The sequence below is a fragment of the Alligator mississippiensis genome, chromosome 6 (genome assembly GCF_030867095.1).
Source record: "Alligator mississippiensis isolate rAllMis1 chromosome 6, rAllMis1, whole genome shotgun sequence".
Lineage (NCBI taxonomy): Eukaryota > Metazoa > Chordata > Crocodylia > Alligatoridae > Alligator > Alligator mississippiensis.
This window is the reverse complement of record NC_081829.1, coordinates 6,860,847-6,884,043: the sequence shown is the minus strand read 5'-3', so window position 1 is coordinate 6,884,043 and position 23,197 is coordinate 6,860,847. Positions and strand designations below refer to the sequence as shown.

At 48.8% G+C, this 23,197-nt stretch overlaps 1 protein-coding gene and 2 long non-coding RNA genes across 6 annotated transcripts in view; 1 reads left to right on the top strand and 2 right to left on the bottom strand.

Annotated features, from left to right (window-relative positions):
• The window catches only part of CSMD2 (CUB and Sushi multiple domains 2), a 651,518-nt gene extending 644,081 nt beyond the window's left edge, over nt 1–7,437 (top strand). For all 4 annotated transcript variants that reach the window (XM_014605014.3, XM_019487966.2, XM_059729594.1 and 1 more), the window contains 3 exons: nt 1,220–1,358; nt 2,918–3,095; nt 4,147–7,437. In XM_014605014.3, coding sequence (XP_014460500.3) covers nt 1,220–1,358; nt 2,918–3,077 — 299 coding nt within the window. In that variant the 3' untranslated portion in view covers nt 3,078–3,095; nt 4,147–7,437. The remainder of the gene's footprint in view (nt 1–1,219; nt 1,359–2,917; nt 3,096–4,146) is intronic.
• LOC132243299 (uncharacterized) lies at nt 6,849–15,201 on the bottom strand. Its single transcript, XR_002090411.2, has 3 exons — nt 14,217–15,201; nt 8,076–8,136; nt 6,849–7,009 (listed from the first exon to the last, which is right to left on the bottom strand). It is a non-coding gene; the product is annotated as an uncharacterized LOC132243299 (long non-coding RNA).
• Nucleotides 15,202–19,749: 4,548 nt separating this feature from the next.
• On the bottom strand, nt 19,750–23,197 carry LOC132251246 (uncharacterized). The gene is made up of 2 exons (XR_009463202.1): nt 22,980–23,197; nt 19,750–20,610 (listed from the first exon to the last, which is right to left on the bottom strand). It is a non-coding gene; the product is annotated as an uncharacterized LOC132251246 (long non-coding RNA).

Genomic DNA, 23,197 nt, shown 5'->3' with positions numbered 1-23,197 from the left:
GCTTGGGGTGTGATCGGTCCTGCAGAGAGCAATACAGGTAAACGCGGCCTAAGATAACTAGCATCCGAAGTCATTTGAGAATCAGGGATGATTCTGCTGAATGGGGTAAGCTGAAAATTTCAAGCCTGTGTGATAGTGTTACAGTGATGGTCCAGGATGTGCCAAGCTGTGATGGTCCGGGCATCCCACAAGCCTGTGTGATCAATTTTAGCACCTACGCAAACAGCCTTGCTGTGAAATGAGGAATGATTTTTGGTTTTTAAGGCAGAAACGGCTGGTAGTCTAAATGCCCGAGTCCCATCTTTTAAACAGGCTTTTGGGATCCAAAGTAGTCAATGGGGTTTAGGGTCTTAAGAGCTGCTTTTGAAAATGAGACTGAGGCTAGAAAGAGATGTCGCCAAATGAAGCGGACCGGCTGTACCGCGATGTGTCATTTCGCTGGGTGAAACACGTGGCTCCTTGTTTCGCCCTTGATGGCGTGGGACAAGGGGTGACGGTAGCATCTCTGGAGGTGACTCTGCTCGCCCAGACCCATCCGCCACGATCACAGGGCGAGTCTGGGTGAGCAGGGAAAGCCAAGCAGGTGCTCCAGGAGTTTGAGGGGCCCTTACGCTCCCAGAGCACCTGGCCAGCGGGGCTGGAGAGCGTGAGCCGCTGAGGCTGCCTGTACTCTTCCATCACACAGCTAACAGGCGCCGACCCCGAAGTGTGTTACCACCTTTTGCTGAACCACCGATTTTCCTGTGATGTGGCCTGACAAGAAATAGGGGTGTCTATTTGTGCCCCCATAAAAATTGTTGTGGCAGCATAAATAAGAGATCAGGCTATGCCTGTTTCCACCCTTAAGTCTCTGAAAATCTTACCCCTAGACCTCCTGTGGCCTCTATTGGGAGTATTGTGTCCTGCCTTGGAAAATCTCTCGTTTGGCCTACCTTTAAGGATTCAGATCCTGAGCACTGGGGCGTTAATATTTCTAGTCTACTTGTATCTCTGCTGGGTTTCTTTTTCCCTTTCTCTCCTTTTTTACCATTGAATAAATGAGGAGACCTGGGCTCAGCAGCCTGCTCAGCTGTATCTTCAGTCTGTCCTGCACGTGAATTGGAGGATTCCCTTTACTGTCCTCCAAGTCTTGTAGCTAACCCGTTCAGTCGCCAAGGAGGTAACATGAATCCGAGGAAGCAGCGGTGGTTTAAACCTATTTACTTCTCTTGCTTTGCAGACATCAGCATGATTGAAAACGATCCGGAATCGATAGGGCATCATTTTGCATCAAACAGCAGCTCCGTGGCAGCCGCCATTCTTGTGCCTTTCATAGCCCTGATTATTGCAGGGTTCGTGCTTTATCTCTACAAACACAGGTAGGTCTCAGGAGTGAGGCAATATAAAAAAAATAATAATAATAATACCGTCGTTGCTGGGTTGCGAGGAGCAGTGTACGGAGAAAATGGGATTGAAAGAAGCTGGGTGATGTTGGAAATATTCATATTTGCAAGCTTGGCTTCAGAGAGTTCCTGATAGTTCTGCTTTCTGATTTGGTTTGCAAGGTAAGGAAATACTGGAGCAGGGTTGGGTTTTTTTTTTTTAAAGGTCTGGGTAATTTTATGACTGCTAATAAGATTTGTAGCAATGCCAGGTGCGATAAGGAAAAGCAAATCTCATGCTACAGAGTTTAAGTTGATTCTGCAGCTATATAGCCAAGAGACATTTTTCTTGTGGTTTCTGTGTTACGGTGGAAAGTGTTACTGTGCTTTGAAACACTTTCTGCATTGGTCACAACAGTCGTGGGCTCAGGACACTGTTGGCCACAAGGTCTGGGCCAGGGTGACAAATGTTAAGGATGCTACCAGGGTGTAGGTTGTAGCCGTGTTGGTCTAAGGACATAGGCAGACAAGGTTCCTTGGGTGAATTTGATATCTTTTATTAGACCAACCCAAATAGTTGGAGAATAGTTATTAAGCAAGCTTTCGAGTTCACTCTGGATGCTGCAACCATGGGAAAGTTAAGATGATTTTTAGAAGTGTCTATGGGGTTTTCGGAGCACTGATCTGAGAATGTCAATTGGATTCATGTTCCTAAATGCCTTGGTGCTTTAGGGTTAGGGTGAGATTTCCAATTTGCTGGTGAGTGGATCATGGTTAGCTGCTTTATGCAGACTGAGAAAAATGAATGCCCTCCTAATAGTGCTGCTCACCCTAGTGTGTTCAGTTCAAACCGTGTGTGCAATTCACTCCTTTGAGTGAACATTTCAAAATCTGGCCTGGCTTGTTGTGCACATTTGGCCTGAATGGCCTAATTCAAAGTAGCAGCTGAATTACCCAAAAAGCCAGTTGCTTGGCACCTTTCAGGATTAGACCCCTACGTCACCTGCTTTGAGGTCCTGCAACATGCTACATCCTGCCACATTTTTTGGTCTCTGATCCTGTGCCATTTCCTGTGGCCCCAGTACCTTAAAATGAACAAAATGGTTGACAGGGGTGTGGGGAGAAAGGAGGTGAATTTGGCCTTGTTTCACTGCTAAGCGGGCAGTGGGATTGCTTCCCAATCCGAGTGCAACTCCTTTTGCAGTTTCCTCTTGCTGCTAGTGATTCTGGGCAGGATCCTCACCTGCTAGAAGTGATCATCGTTTTATGCAAATCAAGGGAATTGCACTAATTTGCACCAGCTGATCATTGGGCCCAAACCGTTCTGAAATCATTTTCCTTCCTCTACGGCTCAATGCTGTTGCGGAGCCACCGAGAAGGTTGACGTTGATGCAACAAGGCAACCTCACATTAGCACACACGTCCCTCCTTGCAGCTAATTCATTAGACCTTCCCATAGCGTTGCCTTCAGCCTCAGAGCTGGGTGAAACCATCCCCCATATGCTTCAAAAGGAGTCCCCAAAACCTCTCTGGTTTCTGTCTGTGGCACCCTGCAGGAGAAGACCCAAAGTACCGTTCAACGGCTACGCCGGCCATGAAAACACCAACGTCCGAGCGACGTTTGAAAACCCCATGTACGACCGGAACCTACAGCCCACGGACATCATGGCCAACGAGGCAGAGTTCACAGTCAGCACCGTGTGCACGGCGGTATAGCACCTGTCCCTTTGCGCGGTGAGTTGGAGAAAAGCAGGGCGCCATCTAAACCCATCTGTTGTTCTCTCTAGTTCAGGGACCCTACCTGGCTACGGCAAGAACCAACAAAGCACCCATCTTAGGAATAAGGTCTCTTGAGTTGACCACAGTCTACTCGACACATCCGTCCCTGACCTGATGCATGTGTGTAGTAACCTGGGGCCTCATTTTTAGTTCAGCTAGCTGGATTGGAAGAGGCAGTGGGCTCTAGGGCCTCTGTGGACAGATTTTATAGTTGGCCTGTGGAAGCATTTACTTTTAATCAGCATTTCTTGCTGGTCAGTCTGCCACACCCATGCTCACCCTGGAGATTAGACATGGAGACTTTCATATCCGTAACAAGCTGCCCATCCTCCTTATATTCCTTGCGTGTCCCGTCCCCGCAGGGAGACCAGTCCCTCGATGGGAAAATATCCCTGAGCCCAAAACTCAAAACTTGTGTCTTCCATTGAATTAAATGAGACGTGATGCCTGGTAGGAAAAAACTCACCGTGCGGTGAGATCAGAGGTGGTTTTCTTCAGATGTCTTCTTTGTCTGTAAGTCACTTCACCCATCGTTGCCTCAGCTCCTGCTCTGTAAAATGGGCATAGTCGTTTCCTCCTTTGCCTTACTGCAGTGTGGCGGAAGATGGGTGCACCGAGGGGTGTGAGGCACTCATGTTTCTGGTAAAGGAGACCGCAGAAGTCCCTGAGGCAGGTCCACACTAGAAAAGTTTACTGAAGTAGATAACCCTCCAAGTGCAAAACGTATTAGGAAAAAAACCCAGCATTTTGGTCAGTGTGGTTCAGCGTGGTTCACGGTGCAAAATAAGCTAGCCCAGCAAAACTGCTTCCCGGCCCCCACCCATGCAAACTGCGTCTGCGCTAGAAGGGTTGGCCAATAGAGATGACCAAAGGGAGGGTTAAAATTCACATCCCTAACTCTCATTCCTGGTTTCTCGGGTAGACTTGGACTAAGGAGTGGTTTCTGGTTTGTGCGTGTGTAGTAACTTTTCCTCTGCCTGTCTCCTTTCTTCCCTACCTGTCCCAGAATTGTCCAGGGGCGGGTGTCCTGTTGCCGATCGTGTGTCACTTCGCTAGTCTTCATCCATGACCTCCCCTCTCCCAACCCTGGCTGTGGAGAAGCTGCTGCGCCTTTGTTGGACTGCTGAGTTACTTTGGGGAGAGACCGCGGGGCTGCCGTCCATCTTCACCTTCTTCCCCACCCACCACATCTTGCAGTGGATAATCAAGCCAACCAAAGTGTCTCCTCAGCACAGCTTGGGAGAGCCTTTCCTTTCCCACCCTCTCACCCGCTGAGCCGCTCCTGGCCGACTTCAAGATCTTCTCTTTCGCTGCTCGGACGCTGCCCAGCTGCAGACCTTTGCAAAGCAAGGTGATCTCCTGAATCCGTCTCTGACCCACTGCTCGTTCCAGTTAAAGCCTAACGACGTCTTTCCTAGCGGAGGGAAGTGCCAGGTGTGTCACAGGTTGCTCGTGTCAAACCAGCGCTCCGGGGACGAGTGTAGAAGGCAGACAGGGCGGCGCGGGTGGCGCTGAGCTAAAAGCCTCTGGGGTTTAACTGAAATAGCAGAGCTCTGCTCGCTCAAGTCTGATTTTTCATTGCATGGTTGGCAAGATTTTCAGTTCGTTTCCTCGCTCGGTTGTTAGAGAGAAGTGAAATCTTTAAAGGTGCTGTTTGTTTTATCCCCCCCCAGCAGATCTCTTGCTTTTCTTCTGCTGTGCTTACTCATTTCAGCATCCTTTCCTTGGAAAGCTCACAGGTCATCTTGGGACCAACATGTTACCAGTCTCTGAACCGGTGGTTGCCTTTCTCTGTCTTTGCCCCTTTCCCAGCAGCTAGCCATTGCTCACCTCGGGCAGCAACTTTCCCAAGCATCTGAAAGAAGGGAGACATGGAGACCAGGTGGGGAGGGGAAAGAAGGAAAACTCTTTAGAAATCACCCCTACGACACTGATCATTTTCCCCCTAGTGAGCTCAAAAGCCTTTGCCCTTTCCATATTGATCCTCCAAATGGCAATGCAATAAAAGTTTTAATTTTTCTACCAAGCTGCTCACTATATTTCCCGGGGGCTGAAAGGTTGGTTTCACCTTAATGAGAGCAGATAAGGCCGCTTGACATTTTTTTTTCCCCTTAAAAGAACGATGCCTTTGCGCTGATACTAACCCGCTCTAATAAAGGGAAAAGCTGCCTTTGTTGATTTAGGATTTCATTGGGTTTGCTCTGAGCGGCTCTCTCTCAGACAGGGCTGGAGCCAGAGAAGGCAACTGTGCCGTTGTATCATGTCAGGAGCCAGGCGCATCCGAAATGCAGCAGGCTTTGCCCAGTATTTATGGATCGAAGCAGCTTTTAGTTGCTTAAGATTTAAAGGAGAAACAAAACCTGAAAAGGGAAAAAAAACAAAAAACCACCGTGCGATTTGCAGGTTTGTGTGCAGACAGCTGCTTTTCCCAGCCTCATATTGGCTTACGTTTTGTCTAATTACAACTCTGAGCTAATTCTTTTGCCTTTGCTTTTCCCCATGACTGTAGATGTACATATTTTGATTTCTGTCTGTTGTTCAGACAGCTGTCTTACACTCAGCAGCATCCTCCAGCCTGTTTGCTGCGCAGCCAGCCTGCTAAAAAATGCCACATCCACTCCCCAGATGAGAAACGGTGCGTCCCGACAGAGCTGAGGGGCGCAGGCAGGTGTGTATACAAAACCAAGACCTTCATCCTCCGGCTAGCAGGAAGGGACCGCACACGCCGTGCTCAGTTCCAGATTTGGGGTGGTGCTACCCTGCTGACTGCAGCACGGCACTAGTACCAGCCCACACCACATCAGGGTGACTGTCAAGGTCTAGCGGGGGACAGGAAATGTTCCCCTTCTTCATATGGCTTGAAGTGAGTGAGGCTACGTTCCTCTCCCCTTGGAGCCAGAGGGGATCTGGGTCCCAGAGCAAGCCAGCACAGACAAAATACATCAGAAAAGGCCCCCTTGGCATATGAGTGAGGTGTTGCACCCTTCACCATCACAGTCCCAGGGCTAGCTGCCTCCCTCCTCGTTACCTGTCACTCTGGAACAACTCCTGTGAAGATAAGGAAGTTGCATCCAGTTTTGCACAGATGTGACCAAGAGCAGGGATGGTGCCTGGATATGGGCAACTGGCTTCTGCCTTCACGCTTGAAGCCCAGTCTCCAGCCCCTTTCCAGTTCTCCTGGGACCAAAGGAGAGCCCTGCCTCCTTGCACCACCCACCATCCCATTCCCACCTGGCGTCCACAAATGCAGCAGGAGGACTGGACTCCTCTGCTAGGAAGAAGATTTAGGAGAGAGCAAGGTGGTATTCTTTTGCACTCAAGTCCGTATACCGTGCTGGCAGCCGTCTTTGCCTTCACACGTGCCGTTAAGCCACAGCTATTCAGAACCTCGCAGGAGTGGAGCTCGGCTCCTTTTCTTCTCAGCATCTCGCCCCCGCTGCGACTTGAGCTGAAAGAGGATCTTTGCCCGCTGCAAATATTAGTTTGACACCCCAGGTGTTCAGGTTGTACCCGGCAGAGGGCAGCACCACACGCACACACTAAGCTTGACTCGTTAAAGGATTAGGGGTCCTACATCCTACTTTTCCACCTTTCTGAATCTCATGCAAATTAACACAATAGCACCAGGTGCGTGCGTGTGATAGAGAAACTGTGCGTGTATGCAAGTGGAGGTGTATAAAATGCACCCAGTTTCTTTTACCCGCAAAGCAAAATGAACTGTGGCTTTATTTAAACAATTTGCTGCTTTCAACCAATTACATACCACTTTCCCTTGTTGCTCGGACAGCAGAAAAAGGGTGGTATCGCCCCATTTTTTTGCAAGCTGGCCAGGTCACGAGCCGCGACTTCTCATTCTTGTGCTCATCGAACTTGCATTGTGTTTAAAAAAAGAAAAAAAGGGGGAAAAAAAAAGAAAAAAGAAAAAAAATTAATAAAAAATAGAAAAGAGAAAACCCAACCTTTTGTACAGAGATATATTTTTATGAAGCAAAAGTTTGTACAGTTAAAAAAAAAAAAGACACAATGTAAATTTTTTTTTCATTATTGTAGTAAAGAGTAGTGGAAGATCAGCTTTTTTTTTTTGTAAATGTAATAAAATGTATAAATATGGTTTACAGAAAACTTGTAAATATGTAATCTATACATACACTCGGCTTGTCTGCAGTATATACAATTTAATTTATCTGTCTCTGTATATGAGGCTCCTCATTGTGTCCGGGCATACTTTACGGAATTTGAAAGCTATTTTAAATTTTTGAATTAAAATAAAATATAAATTTTTGCATTGCTTTTCTTACATTTTTTTTCTGGCATTTTTTTCATGTGTCCAAAGATCACTGCATGCACCTCCACAAAGAGCAGCCTCCGCTCATGTCCTGCACAGAGCTTCCCAACATGCGGGGTTTGGGACCGTCAGTCCTCAGAGCTCTCTCTGGCCCGACAGACGGAGAAGGCAGAGGGTTTTCACTGCTACATTAAATCTTTGCTCTTTCCCACCGTGCAATTTGTACCTGGCCTAGCACTGTATCTGTACCCAGGACCAGCAGCATAGGGATGTAGTTGGAGGGCTCAGGACATGGGTAGTGGCTGCTTCTGGTTGCAGTCTCTTTTTATACCCCCTCGCCCCTCAAATCTGTGTGTGGGGTGGTTTCGCTATTCACTGCACCCTAGTTATGGCACTGGCAAGTATATGGGCAAAGCTACTGGAGGAAGCTGGAGGACCGGCACCACAGGGAAGGCTACAAGAAGCAATGAGGTGTGCAGGCAGATTGGCACATACCCCAGGACCAGGACACCCCAGGACTAGGACAGACAGACCCCAGGATGGGGCACAGACCCCAGGACTAGGACATATATACCCAAGACCAGGACGTACCCCAGGATAGAGCACGTACCCCAGGACTAGGAGAGACCCCAGAAGTAGGACATACATACCCAAGACCAGGATGTATCCCAGGACCAGGGCAGCAGTACAGTCAGACTGGCACTGGCAGGGCTGCAGTGCAGAAGAGGAAGAGTGAATGCTTCAGGTTGGGTGGAGGAAAAAGTTAGTGCAACACACCTCGCTTGCCAATGCCTGCCGACCTCCACTTTCCTAGCCCTCAAGTTTAATGACTGGTGCAGCTGGGCAAGGCTGTTATTAGGCTATAGAGTCATTAAAATGAGAGTGCCAGTGTCAAGCTCCTCTAGGAGGAGATGAGGAAGATGGCAAGACAGCACCTTTTGCAATCACTGGTTCTGCTCAGCCTTTGCACATGCCATTAACCTCCAGGTAGTCAGGACTGCAGCCACCACCAAAAGTACAACAGGAGCAAAGTGACCAAGGAAGCAGACAAGGCCAGGCTCCCTCCCCCCTACTACCGCTGACAGTCATCTGGATGCCTTGCAAAGACATCTCCAATCTGGATTCAGTCTGAGCTTCCTGGCCTGCAGCAGATTCACGTGTGAGCTGCTAACCAGAGCTGACACCTGTCCTCTTTCCCCCCACCAGTGCCCTCCACTCCTCTCAATGGCTCTGTGCTAATAGGATGCAATGTTACTCCAGCTGTAATCATGTCAGGTTTTTTATTAGCAAGTCATTGATGGTTCATTCACCAGGGTCAGAGCGGGCATGGAGAGCTTTACACGCGCACGCACACACACACACACACACACACGCACACACGCGCGCACACACGCGCGCACACACACACACACGAGGGACTGATCATCAGGTGCTGTGAACCAGCAGTGCTCCTTTAGGCTGAGGAGTTGGCCTGGTGTTTAGGAGGGGTTCCAGGACCTGCCGGATAAGAAACCAGACACCTTCCTGGATCACCACCCTTTCCCCCACAACACAGACAGACCTGCATTCCCCCACTGCCCTGCAAAACCTGTGGCATGGAGGTTGGTCAGTAGAAGGAGAGGGGGAAAAAAAGGCAACACAAGGCAGGCACGGAGGAGAGAGCAGAACCAAATTAAATTTCCAAGATCAGTTATTTCTCCAGACACGAGACACATTTCAAGGACGTCTCCCTTTGCTTTCAGAGGTGCATTATCATCTGGTTAAGCAATTACTGGTTACCTTTGAATGTCCTACTTGTGCAAAAAGATCCGGCAAGCCAGGTGCTAATGAGTTTTGCTACCTGGTGAGAGCTTTGAAAAACCATATGCATTTGAGTGGGGACAGATGTTCTTCACCTGCAAAAACATCAGGGAAGGAAGAGGTCACCTTGACACCAGCACAGCCACCTGCAGGGTTGAATTTTCTTTGGGTGCTGAGCATTCACAGTGCCCACTGGCTCCTGTGGGCATGGTGGATCATGGGAAAACCCCTGACTACAAGTACAAGAGCAAAGGGTAAACAGCTTGCAAAAGGAGATACCAACATGGGAGAGAGGGGCCAAGTAAGTAGGGCAGCTCTTGATAGGCACCAGGCTGTTGGGTTTTGGAAGCTAAGCAGGGTCAGGCTTTAACCTCATAGAAACTGCTTATCTGCAGAGACCACTAGCCTCTTGCTTGCTGCCGGTGGCCTCATTTAGCCCGGTGTAAAGCTGCTGCTGGTACAAAATGCTACCTCACCTGAAAGGTAGTGTTGTGCACTTGCTTTGCTCAAACACGTGACTCATGGTGCCAGGGAGGATATAACCCAGCCACAGGCTGGCTCAGCAGTGACCGACTCCAGAGGTGGCCCATGCTTAGAGCAAAGTAGAGTAGCACTTCTTTTTTAAGAGGAGACACAAGCAGAGACTAGGAGCCAACCGCTCATACTCATTCAGAGTCCCAGAGCGCACGGTGAGACATCGGCAGCTGGTGGCCGGTCTTCTGGCCATATTACAATACAATCACTTTCTTCCCCGCCTATGTTAAACCCACAGTCTCTTCTGGATACAGTGGTCCTAAGCCAGGAGTGGGCAAAATGCGGCCCGCGGGCCAGATGCAGCCCACCAGCCCATTCTATCTAGCCCGCGGGGCCCCTAAAAATTTAGAAAATTTAACATTTATCTGCTCCTGGCTGCCTGTCATTCGACCCTCTGCCCGAAATAATCACCCGCCCCTGTCCTAAACCATTAGGGAAGCATTGCTGTGCCCTCGTACCTAAGAGGTGACTGCATTTTAAAGCAAGTGAAATGACCCTTATCTACCTTAAATAGTGCTGCAAGACTGAAAGTGCTTTGCAAACAGCAGACAAGGGTCTTTGGGTCAAGCTGATATCTTTTATTATCGGTTTACCTGACTGACACTCACAGTTGAAGAAGTTTTGCCGTGTGGCAAGCTCTGACCCATTTAAGTGTTAAAACCAAGTTTTTTGCAAAACGTTCACCTGTTCCCTTGCCAAGATCCAGTGCCCAGCTCTCACTGATTTCATTCGCAGATGGGGGTGTCCTGCTCTCCAAAGAATCTGGCCCATGGAGGTTAATGTTAATGGTGAAGTTACACATTACACTTAGACCGTACTAAATCGGTGGCATGTTAAGCAGAGTTACAGTGCAAGCATGCTGTGAGCAGTCGCACGCTAAGGATTTATACTAGTTCTTGTCTGCACAGTTCAGACTTGCCACTAAAGGGCCAGTGAGCCGCTGTGCAGTGAGGTGGGCTCTATCCCTGCTCCGAGGGGGCATCTTGGGATACTAGAGGACTGCAAATGGCTCATTTTAGATCTGTGGAGCCTACTCAAGTTCCCCTAACACAAGCTGGGAGCCTGGCCCGGACTTACCCCTTGCCTGAAGCGGTATAACTCTGAGACACTCAGAGGGCACTTAACAGGAGTTAACAAGCTTGAAACGTGCAGATGTTTGCATTTTAAGTACCCCGAGTATGGTCTGTGTGTAACATGTATCTTCACCCCAAAATTAGCTTCCCACGCTGGCCAGGAATACAACTGTGGAGTTACGTGGCATAACTGGCCCTTTGTGGGATGTGCTGAAGCCACCAAGTTTTCAAAAAGGCAGCAAGGCAGGCTTTCTACCATGCTTTGCAGAAAGGTACTACTTATGGACTTAAACCTACCTCTGGCATTGAACCACACCACACAGTCTCAACTGCTCACATGCTGAAACACTGCTATTATCCCATGCACCACTTTTTGAGTCATCAGTGATACGTAGAAATTGCCTTTTCTTGTACCTGGGCAAGAAGTTTACCCTGTTATCATGGCTCAGGCAGAGATTTAAGAGTCTCTGCTGGTATAGTGCTTTTTGCACCAAAGGAGACCCTGCATTATTTTGCAAACTACATATCTAAGAATTGCTTCTACTAAGCACGGGAGTGCAATGCTATCTGTGAAAGAGCACGGCAGCCTCTCCATAGCGTTTATAGCGCTCCTCAGCACCTGAGGTCAAGAAGTCAATCACAGAAGAAAAGTGTGGGTAGGAGACAGGATCTTCTTCCTTTTTTTAACTCCAACCATCCTTTCTTCACCCTCCAAGAGACATAGATAGCTCCAAATAAGCATTTTCTGGTCTAAACTCTAGACTGTTAAGTGAGACATCTGTGACAGGGCACTGATTTAATCTCCCAACACCCTGGAGAAAGGCTTGCCTGAAAAACAAATTAGTGATTTAATTGCAGTGCTGATCAGTCTGGAAGAAAGAGCCCCTTTTCCCTGCCAAAATGGTTCAGCCCATCCATCCTCACAAATAGCATTAAAAAAAAAAGCTGCTTGCTGAGTTGTTCCACATCTCATGCCAGTCTCCTGAACTTCTGGGCCACTTCTGGGCCCCAGGCTGGCAACCTCTCCAGTTTATCTATTCGTCTTCTGCGTGCAACAAGCAAGAGAGACGATCCCTTCCCTGCGCACGATCAACAGCTCTCAAGGGGGTTTTAGTCACCTGCAATGAGGGCCAACAGCCCTGAAGGGCTCTCTCTGGGTGCTCTGCCATTTGAAAAGGTGCAATTAAAGACAGTCTAAGAGCCTGTGCCAGTCTGACCCAGGGAGGTAACGCCTTCCTGACACCAGGTCCGGTCATCAACCTAACCCTAAGCAGGAAAGCAAGGGACCTCTCAGTTGGTTAAGTGCCAGGAGGACCAACGCACAGTAGTCACAAACACCAGGTCATACCAGTGCTTTTGAGGGACCAACAACCTCCCTCTGAAGTCGCTCAACCAAAAGCCACCCGTCAAAACCAGAATCCATACGGGTGGGAAAAAATTCTTCCCAGCCTCTACATGAGACCAGCTAAAAACCCTGATGTCCAAACACCAAAGAGCCTCTACTTTTGCATGAAGATCAACTGCATTCCTTCCCACCCCCACCCTCCAATATCCAAGGTCAATTCAATTTGGGAACTAGTCTCCCTACTTTGATTGCCACTGCAATGTTAAATGAACATTGCATTCATCACTCCCCGTCTTGAGTGGTGCCGTTCAAATAGCGAAGACCCCAAAATCGTTTGCCCTTGGGTGAGCGACGCATTTTGGGTCCCCTAGGATGAAAGGCCCCATAGAAAGAAAAGCTGTTCCCCTCTCACTTGTGCATGCATCACGCCTGCAGTGCTTGTGTGCACACGCGAGGAAGCTGGAGTACATCTCACTTGAGCTGCTAAGTGTCTCATTCACACCGAGCGGTGCCAATCAGAGACAAAGACTCACGGGAGAGACAGACTCTTGGAGATGGGACAAAGATACGTGGAAGAGCCAGGCTGGACTAGTAGGGACGCGGTGGATCATGATGGTGATTGTAGGACTTTTGCAGGACTTTGTAAAGGGAAGGGACCACAGGGCTGGGGTGGGCACGGGGCATCAATAGCACTTGGGCCAAGGAGCTGCAACATCAAAGGGCTTTAGATCAGGACTGAGGAGCACCAGAGGGGTAGGTGGGGTTGGGAGAGCTACAGGTCATGGAGAAGGCCTGTCACTCGAGGCAAGGACCTGGCCTGGCTGTATATGGAACGGGCCTCACACTTTTCAGGTCTGAATATTCAACAGGGTAGTTTGGAAAGCAATGGATATGAACCCTGCCTGCTCTGAGCTTGCTTCTCACCAAGCCTTTCATAAGCACCAGGCCTTTAAACAGCCTCCATTATGATCACAGGCCAGGACATGCACCTGCCAGTCTAGGCACGGAAAATTAAGCACTGGAGTTCAAAGGAAAACCTATAAACCTGAGGCTGCCTTCCATTCAGCCAGAGTAATTCAGTTCCACCTGTTAACCCATCTGAGTCATTTGCTCTTGGCAAGTCTGCAGTATTTGTAATAAGGGAATCGTTTGAATCCCACAGGGAAAACCATTCCCGAACAGTTACCTGAGCTCCTGCAAAACTGCGTGCTCCTTTCAGCCAGATTATCCCGTGACCCTCCTACCACAGTCCCACAGCCCTGGCCCCCGAGCAAGGTAAGACAGTCAGTCCAACAGGCAAGACACCCAAGGGACACCAAGGGACTTGCACTACTATCCCCTTTACAATGCTGGAGCTTGGTAAGTGTGAATCACGGAAGGGCGATTGGGCATAGATAGCTTCTGGCGTGACCTTAGACAAGTCACATCTATGTTACGTGCACCGCAGTAGCACCCACTAACAAGCTGCTGTGCTAGGTGCTGTACATGTGCACAAAGAGAGACAGCTCTCAGCTCCAAAATGTCCACTCCAAGTCCAGAGACAAACAGGTCAATGAAGGACTACAATGAAGCAACGAGACAGCACAGGTCAGGATGAACTTTAAATGCGTTTTTCAAACCGAGCCAGTTGTGCTGTTGCAAACACCTGCAAAAATGCTCGTCTTCAGGTTTAAGCGTGCCTTATTTTATCTACAAATAAAATTGAAGCAAGCTCAGGTTTAAACTGAAAAAACATCCACGTAGCCCACTGTTGGGTAAAACGAATTGAAAAATGTCACCGAGTTAAAACCACTTCAGCAGTTTCCTTTGTGGCGGCCATCCCTTTGTCTCTCCCCTCTGGAAAGCCCCTTTCCCCCAGTGAGTTTAGATCAAGCACTCGAGCCACTGACCCATTTCTGACCATCTGAGCCACAGACCCTCATCACCTTCCCTTTTTATGGAGCTACTAAAAGCTTTTCCTTTCAGCTTTAGTTGTGCAGGGTGGTAAAAGAGGGGAACACAGATCCAACCTTACCGAGGTGTTCACCTTAACTTCTTACCTTTCCTTCTCGTCTCAAATGAGAACCGAGGACCTCATTATTCCTTTGCATTGCCGTCTCCCTCGGTGCACTCGGTTTGTCACCAGCCACGGCCAGTGCTTGCTCCACGCCATTTCTCTGGGCTGCAATTTCTAAGCAACTCCTGGAAAAGGGCAGGTGCCAGTCCTAGCCAAAAATAAGCCAGGAGCAAGCCTAAGGGCCTTCAGTCCTTGCCCATTGCAGCAGATTCGTGTCCTAGGGCTGCAATGCCCCACTTCTCACAGGTGTGTGACTGGTATGCTGCTCAGGGAAGGAGACTTGGTCTCCTCAAGCCTCTCTGCATCCCACTCAGATTTTGAGTTGATGAGTAACGAAGTATATCCAGCTCCTTCCTCCCTGGACTGCATGTCCTGACAGAGGCACAGCAAGTCATGGCTTCAGGCACTGTCTGTGTTGTCCTGGGCTTCAAAGGTGGCTTTTTCTCCCCCTAGAATAGGGGCAATGGAGACTACGCCGTGCAGAAGAGCTTCCTATTCACATCACTCAACTCCAGCCTGTAGCACCCCTGAACAAAGCGCTCTACCAGGATCCAGGACACCTCCGTGTGCCAGGACTGGAGTAACAATCACCCCAGAAACCTCTCAGGTAGTAAAAAGTTCACATCCCCACCTCCAATCCAGGGGCTTGTGCATCCAGCTTTGCTAGTCGTCAGTCCTTCTGCCTCCAGGGCCATTGCTTTCCCTTCCACAAGGATAAGGGCACATGGGTACAGCTCAAGGACCTTGTGTAAAGCAGCTACAGACCATTCCTGTCTAGCCCTCACTGCTTCCTCCATTTCCCACTTAGTGATTTTTCTCTCAAAGCCTGCCTACTGCCCCAGTCTGCCCGGCTTGTACAGCAGCTGTTTCCAATTGGCAGCTGGTCACAGCTGAAGAGGATAATGGAGACCTTTCATTCACCTTGCCCAGGTTGGTCCTGTTTATAGCCCATCATGTTCCCAAACCCCACAGCTATGCCACCCTCCCTCCATCCCAGCTCACAACCCTCCTGCCATGGCTGACCCTGTGCTCCAGCCACACGCAAACAGAAGTGACCAGCATCATGAATCTTCCAGGACAGGTCTGGATTTCAGGGCTGTGTCTTAGTGAGGCTCTGAAATGGGATTTATGGCTCAGATTTGGAAAAATCAGTTCTGAACGGTACCGTCCCCCCCCCTCCAACAAACGTTACCATAGCACAGGGCAGCATCCAGCTGGGTCTGGGGCGAGGAGGTGGCATGCATGGCTTGTCTCTCAAACTGGAAGCAATAAGGCTGTGCTCATATGGTGCTGCACCTGGGCAAACTGGCTCTGTCTCTCAGCAGGGATAACGAGCTGGCAGGCAGGGCCACGCTGAAGCATCTCCAATCAGGGGCACTGGCCGTGGGACAGACGCCTTCCAGGTCTGGAGCTCTGTGCAGCGTCTAAGACGGCATCCCAGAGCGCACTGTGTAAAGCTGCTTGCCGTACACGCGCACCTCTGCCAATGCTCCTTAATCCCAGCCTTGCTATTCCAGCTCTGGACCCCTTTCATACGCATAGCTTCAATCCAGATCTGCCCCATGGCTGTTTGTGGAGCCTCTCCAAACCCTTGACTCTATGCTGAGCTCCTAGCCCCTTCCTGAGAGCTCTGCTAATTCATGCAATTTCTGACATGCCCCATCCCCTTATTGTCCCTGATCTGCTCCACTCACACCTGCTGCACATGCAGCACCCCAGGAGGAACAAGCTGTGCATACCCAACTGACCACCTGTTGGCTAATGCAACCAATAAACCCAACCCTTCCCATTTCCAGCAATCCCCCACAACAGCAAAATGCAGGCACATCCAGGTCGATGTCCTGCATTTGAATTGCATCTTGAAGACAATTGATCCTGGCAAAGAGTAGAGAAGTTTGCAAAGAGCTGGGACTAGCAATGAGTTGGGAAGTTTGGGATTACAGGAGGATGCTGAACAGTTGCTCGGTTGGCAAACGTATAACTGCTGATGTTTTACAGGGCGTACAGGTCCCATGTGAGATCAGGGTGCCCCATGTGCTGGGTTTTGTATGGATACATAATAAAAAGGCAGTCCCTAACCCAAAGAGTTTTCAGTCCCTATAGACAAGGCAGCTGAATCCCTATATAACATGAGGAAACCCAGACGTAGAAATGACTCCGCCAAGTTAGCAAAAAGGAGTCGGAGATGGGCTAGGAACCTATCCCATGTCTGCCTGAGTCCCAGTGCAGCGCCTTAAACTCAAGACCGTGCTAATTTACTTTGAATTAAACCATCATACCCCCAATAATAAGGCAATAAAAACTATATAGTCTTTCAGAGAATACGGGGATTATAGATTGCCATGGGCTGGGGAGGAGGAAGCAGGCAGGGAGAGGGAGAGGGAGAGGGGAGCAGAGCAGCGAGGGGGGGGGGGGAGGAACTAAAATTCAACTGCAAGGTTCGGCCAAGCCCAGGTGCGTTCACTTGTGAATGGAAACCAGCTGACCTCTCACGTAGATCCGTTCTGTGCCGCTGCCCAGAAGTCAGGTCTTCCCTCGCTCCGGGTCACCGAAAATCACAGGGAGAAAGAAAAGCAATTTCTCTGGAGTTTGTCATCTGTGAGATAGGAACAGGCAGCGCTCTCGTGCTCACTCTCTTGTTAACACGTTAGATCCCAGCCCTAGCTTGCCCTCTAAAGAAGACACTGAGAGAGACCTGGGGATAGAGGACCCTTTTGGGGGCGGGGAGGGGGGGGAGGGGTTGGAGGGAGATTTGACTTCCTTGCTGGCTATGAGAACCAAGAAAGAGAGAGAGGGACGGAGGAAGAGGAGGAGGAAACCCAGCTCCTTGGCTGGTGGGAATCGATTGCGTTCTGCAGGCTCGTTGATAGTCGGGGAAGACCTGGCCCCTTGCATTTGCTCTCTCTGCTCCACATCCCTATACCTACCTCTTGCTGACCCCCAATGCACTGGTCATGCTTGCACCACCCTGTCTGACCGTGCACGTCTCAAGCCTCTTCCTCCCACCAGCGCAACACGGCACCATGCAGAGAGGCCCAAACCAGCTCAGAGCGAGCAAGCCCAAGGAAGGGAAGCAGTGGGCCTGCCTTAGCACAGCATTTTACCCAGGCTTGTTGGCCTAACGGAGAGGCAGTGTGCATTAACCAAGCCAGAGCCATGGGCCCAGTGTGGCTACACTGCTCCTGGTACCTGAGCTGTCCCTGCATGCATAGGACACCCCCTGGGTTTCTCTCCCCATTTTCAAAGGGAAAAAACCCACCAGGTTATAAAGGCTCTGAACTGGCTGGAGAAAGGAATAACCAGTGCCAAAGGCTGGCAGCTACAGCCACACAAATTCAAATCTGCAAGAAAGCTCAAGTTTTTCCAGCACGAATGACTGCCCCTGGGGAAAAAAAACATTTAAGGGAAGGGGTGGGGGGTCTCTAACCCTAGAAGGGTTCAAATCAAGCACAGATACCTTGATCCCATTTATTGGGCTCAAGGTGGAAGTAATCAGGCGAGGCTGTATGGCCCGTGCGGTGCAGGGGGCACATGTAACAGGCCCACCTGACCTTAGGGTCTATATCGGGGTGGGCAAAATGCAGCCTGGGGGCTGAATGCAGCCCACCAAGCCATTCTATCCAGCCCGCGGGGCCCCTAAAAAAATTAGAAAATTAATATTTATCTGCCCCTGGCTGCCTGTCATGCGGCCCTCAATGGCTTGCCAAAACTCAGTAAGCGGCCTTCCGCCCGAAATAATTGCCTGCCCCTGGTCTATACAAACTCACTCTAAGCAGAAGAGCCGGCATCAGGCCTAAGTGCCACTGAGTTAAATGAAACTGGGCCTCATACTAGCCCCTGATTACTCATTACAGGGATGAATTTTGCCCTTTGTAGGTAAGAAGGTGGTTCAAAGCCTGTCTTTCAACATCTCCTCTGCCTGCTGTGGCTGGCATCTTCCCCTGGTGTTCACCGATTTCTGGATCAGGTAGGAACATCTTTCCTAAAGGTGAAGTGCAGACAGTGAGAAGACTAATTACCCTTTGCCCGGTCTTAATTCTTTTATCCACGGACCTTTCCAGGAGTTTTATCAAGCATGATCAGGACTACCAAGAAAGGGTCCAAGAGACCAATATGCTGCGCCTACAGAGTGGCACTTTTTGGCAGGTGAGAGCCCCTCACCTTGTAATACTGGGCTCTTGCTATTCCCATTCCTCTTCTGTTCTTTCAAAGTCTGCTTTCCAGGTCTAGCATTTTGATCCTGGCTGCCCCAATAGGCTTGAATTGGTCTGGCACGCTCTTCTGTCGCCTTGCTTTCCCCATTGATTGACTGCAATTAGCTTTCATCCTGGGCCTGCTTGATGAAATTTGCTTTAAAAAGGGCATTGCGCTGCATTTGATAACCCGCTGCCTTATTCTCCTCTCCCCACACTGCCTTCTGTAGATGCAAGCTTGATTCACCCTGCGGGTTTTTTTGTCATTGAACCTGCCATGTGTTTCTTCCAAACCAGAGGATACTTTCTCTTTCTCACTTCACTCACTCCTCTTCTGGCTAGCTGATTTGGAATAAGGCCAGCCATCAAAGGCAGTAACTCCCAGCTTGCTTCAGCTGCTAAGACGTTAGCGGATGGTCTATGCGGAGGATCGGACTGCACTGGAGTTTGGGACAGTCCATCCATCACTTCTGCTGAGGCTGGTATATCTGTTTGCTTTTGCATTTGGGGGTAAGAACAACATCCCTGTGCAAAAGGAAGGGGCACTAAAGGAGAAGAAATGCCACAACCTTTTTGAGCACGGATGTAAAGACTCCTGGACTGCCCCACGGCTCTCCTCTTTAGGGCTTCAGCGGGGCATTCGTCTTCAGCTCCCCTGTCTGGTGCTCCGGTGCACGGTTAACTTGGTTGTAGCTTTTTGAGGGTTGAACGCAGTTGGATCGGGGCCAATGTGCAACAGACTGTATGTCCATTGAGGTTTTTCACCCTTCCTTTTTTTGGCTTTCTCAAGGGCTTTAGGAATTGGAGCTTTCTGAAAGAGGTTTTACTCTCATTTCATTAACGGGGTTGCTCTGCAAGGTACTCTATTACAGAGAGGCTGGGCTATCATGAAAAGCAATCCCTGCCAGACACGGTTTATAGCATAAGAAGACAAGGCAGATAAAGGGTAGGGAGGAAACCTCAGCTCGGCGAGGAGCGACTTGCCCAAGGTCAAACAGCAGATGAATGGCAGAGATGGGACATGGACCCTGGTCTCCCGAGTCCCCATTCAGCACCTTCTTACTTATTATGCTTCACATGCTAACCAATCAAGCAGCGCCGCTAGCCCCAGGTTGCCACCGAACCAGCCAACACATTGAAATGCAGCCAGAAAAACCTGAAGATGAAAAGGAAGAGCTGAATGTCACAAGTCTAATGGCCTTTGAATGCTGCATATTCCAGTCGGCTCCAGACACCTTCATACCCAATTTCCCTTATATTAAAAAAAAAAAAAGAAAGAAAGGAAGGGAAAAGTCAAACAAACAAACACGCCGGCACGTCTACGCCCTTCCAGCAGGTTCTAATTTAGCAAGCACAATAAGCATTTACAGAGCTAATTAACAGCAATTTATATCAGCAATTTGTAAAATGAGTGATTAACTCTTGGGGTATCCCGTATGTAAAATCCACCCACCGATCCGACACCTTCTGCTGCTTTGTGCGGAGTTCAGCATGGTGTAAGGAGATTTTCCACTAATTGTTTCGATTAGCTAAAGCAGCTGCTTCGCAGCCTACGCCGCGCTGCTCCCCAGACTGTGACAAGCCAAGGGGACTGGGTTTATTTTATTGTATTTTATTCTTGATTGCCAGGCTCTGCTGCCTCTGGGAATCTGCACACCTGCTGGGTTCACCACTGCACCCCATTCATCTCGCTGCTGCCATCCTGGAGGGGGGCTGTCACGCTGATGCTGTTCATCATGAAAAAGCCAGCCAGTCGTCCAGTTCGATGGAGCTGGCAAGGGGAAAGCAAGCCAGGTGTGGAGTGAGGCACGTGTTACCTGTCCCTGAACTTCTCCCTTTTGCAAAGGGGCAGAGGCGTTCTCAGTAATTCACCTGCAAAGCCCCAGGTCAAACCTCCTTCCTGTCTTGGCACAAAGGTTATTCCGTTAGCGGAGAGTATGATACTGTTTCTTGAAAGTGCCTGCTAGACATCAGCATTAAGTGTTGTTACCCATGTATAATCAGCTCCCGGCTCACCCTCAGCGACTGGGTCTGATTCACCAGTGTCCTGCTGCCTGACAAGTCACCTCTTCATCTCATCCGGGGTCCTTCAAGAGCTGCTATGGATGGAGATCAAGTATCAAGGCTGCCCAGCTGGGCCTTTACTGGACTTGTAGCTACTCTATATTTGGAGTAGAAGTGGACCTGTAACCCATATTGAAAATACTAGTTACTATTTGGGCACTTCTACACATGCTTTTGTGTAAACTTAATGTGCATTTGCCTAACGCACATGAAGGTGATTTAGGTGTGCGTCTACACGTGCACACTCTAAGGTGCATTAACACGGTGTGCAAACCAACTTGGGACTAAAAGGACAACCTACAGGATAAAAAGGGCAACCTAAAGTTAGTCCCAAGTCAGAGTTGACATACATAGTGTTAATGGGCCTTAGCGCATCTACACGTGCGTTAAGGCGCTTTAGCTATTCGCACCTAAATTTGATACCTGAAAAAGGCGAAATGTAAATAGCCTAATAATCGCCATTTTTAAGGTGCATTAAGTGTGTGCAAGTGTAAACCCGTGCCCTTAGTGCACCTTAAAAACGGCTAATGTGCCTTAAATCGGCACATGTAGATGCTCTCTTTGAACCTGGAGCTCCAAGATGTTAAGGTATACTTGGAGCAAAAAAAGCACCAAAAGTTTCTATTCTTAGCAGTGCAGTTCCTCAGGTGAGTTATGGAAGCCCAGGCATTTGCATTGATTTCACCCCGTAAAACTAGACAGACTGCACCTGGAAATTCATTTGTCATTAAAGGAGGGGAAAACCAATTGAGGTTAGTAATGAAGTGCTGGAATAATTAGCTGCAGAGGTAAATCAGCTGAGTTATGAGAAGCAGAACATACAGGCATGGACAAGCACTGCTTAGATCCGTGTTTCATTGATGGCTTCAGGGTGGACTGAGGTTTAGCCTCAGATGAATCTGGGCTTAAACACTGCAAGATTTCAGTCTGAACAGATGGGAACTGCACCAGCAACAGCTAATCCTGTAGGACCTTTATCATGTTGGACAGACAGAGAAATTTCATCATGAGGAATAGGACAAGCCAGCCCCTTCCAACTTGGGATCTGGCCTTTGGTCTGGATTCACAAATATCCAACTCTAATAAACTCCGAGGTGGCTGGGCTGGTTGTTCTGGTGTGTGTCCTCTAAACGAAGCTGGCAATCTTATGTTTTTGTTGTTTTGTAGTCACCAAGTAAACCTTCAGGTATCATAGATCAGATAAGTCGATTTAGTGGCTAAGAATTTAGTCCTACATCTCTACAAATGACATTGAAACCGTCATCTCCCATCCTTGCTCTGCTTTAAGAGACAATTAAACTCATTAAAGAACAATTCAGAGAGAGATGTCCTTAATGCTGTCCAGGGAGTCAGTGATGCCATTTGAAGACACTTTCCGCTGATTTTAGTGGGAGTTCAATTAGCCCTGAAAGGTGATACTAACCCTTGTGCCAAGAACCAGCCCAAGGCCTCCTCTGTATTGTCTCTTTTAATCTATATCAGTAATTCAGATGGAGAAAAAGAAAGGGTCTGTGCCATACAGCTATCTAAAGACCACTTAAATAGCTGATAAACAGCAGCCTGAATGCTACCTAATTACTTGGTTTACCATTATTTTATACCTTTCCAATTTCCTCATCAATTTTTTAAATTTTATGATCATGATCCTGGCTTGTACACTGCTCCTTCCAGACTCTTTTTATTTTATGAAAAAGGGAAGCTGAAGTCTGTTTAGTCTTTTTAGTCATCATCAACCCACAGTTGATTTTTTTTTACTGCCAAGAGAGGGGACAAATGCTGGCCACTTTTAGGGGTTACCCTGTTTCAAAGTTGTGAGCTCATCATTTCTGTTGCTCATCTCATTTTAGCCCCAAGTCATCCTGGTCAAGCTTAAGACCCTGTTTTTCCATGTGATGCGCTGATATGCACGGGTAGTCCTTGCCCCAGAGCATTACGACCTGAAGAGACAAATGAAGTACTATCCCCATTTGACAGCTGGGACACCGAGGTACAAAGATTTAATGATTTGTCCAAAGACTATGCAGGGCCAGTAGCTGACACTTGCCCTCCTGTGACCCAATCTGGTGCTTTCATCACACACATCCTTACACCTTAGAAGAGATCCTCTTTCCACTGGGTGTCCCTTTTGCTTTTGGACACTTTCTTTCCCCAAGAGAGATGCAATTGTGGATGTAGAGTAGTACCCAAAGTTTCCTTGGGTCCCATCTCGCAACAGCATTCTTGATCTGATGTCGGGGACCATGCTAGAGCTGTGCAAATAATGCATAAATAACTCATTTGACAAATTCTGCCTCCTTTTCTGCAAAGGAAATCTCTAGGAGCAAGTTGGGGTTTCATACTTGTTAGGGGTTGGAAGGGACCTTACCGATCACCGGGTCCAGCCCCGCTCCCCAGTATGCAGAGTGTTCAGCATGCTTCCATCATGATCAAGAAAAGTTCTTGCTAAGTTCCTGTTCCTCGTTACCCACTAATGAAGCCATTTTGCTTACCTGTGATCTAGGAGGCATTTTCACATGAGATTGTTTCTATCTGCTCATTGCATGATTGGAAAAAGCACTTCTACTGCCAATGTCCCGGGGTGCAACTCTACCATCGGACACGGGAGAGCGTTCACAAAGGAAGACAGCCTTGAAATCTTCAGCCTGGAAAACCGCATCGCTCCTGGAAAATAAATGATGCTCTGAATAAATGAGATTGCCCTTCAATG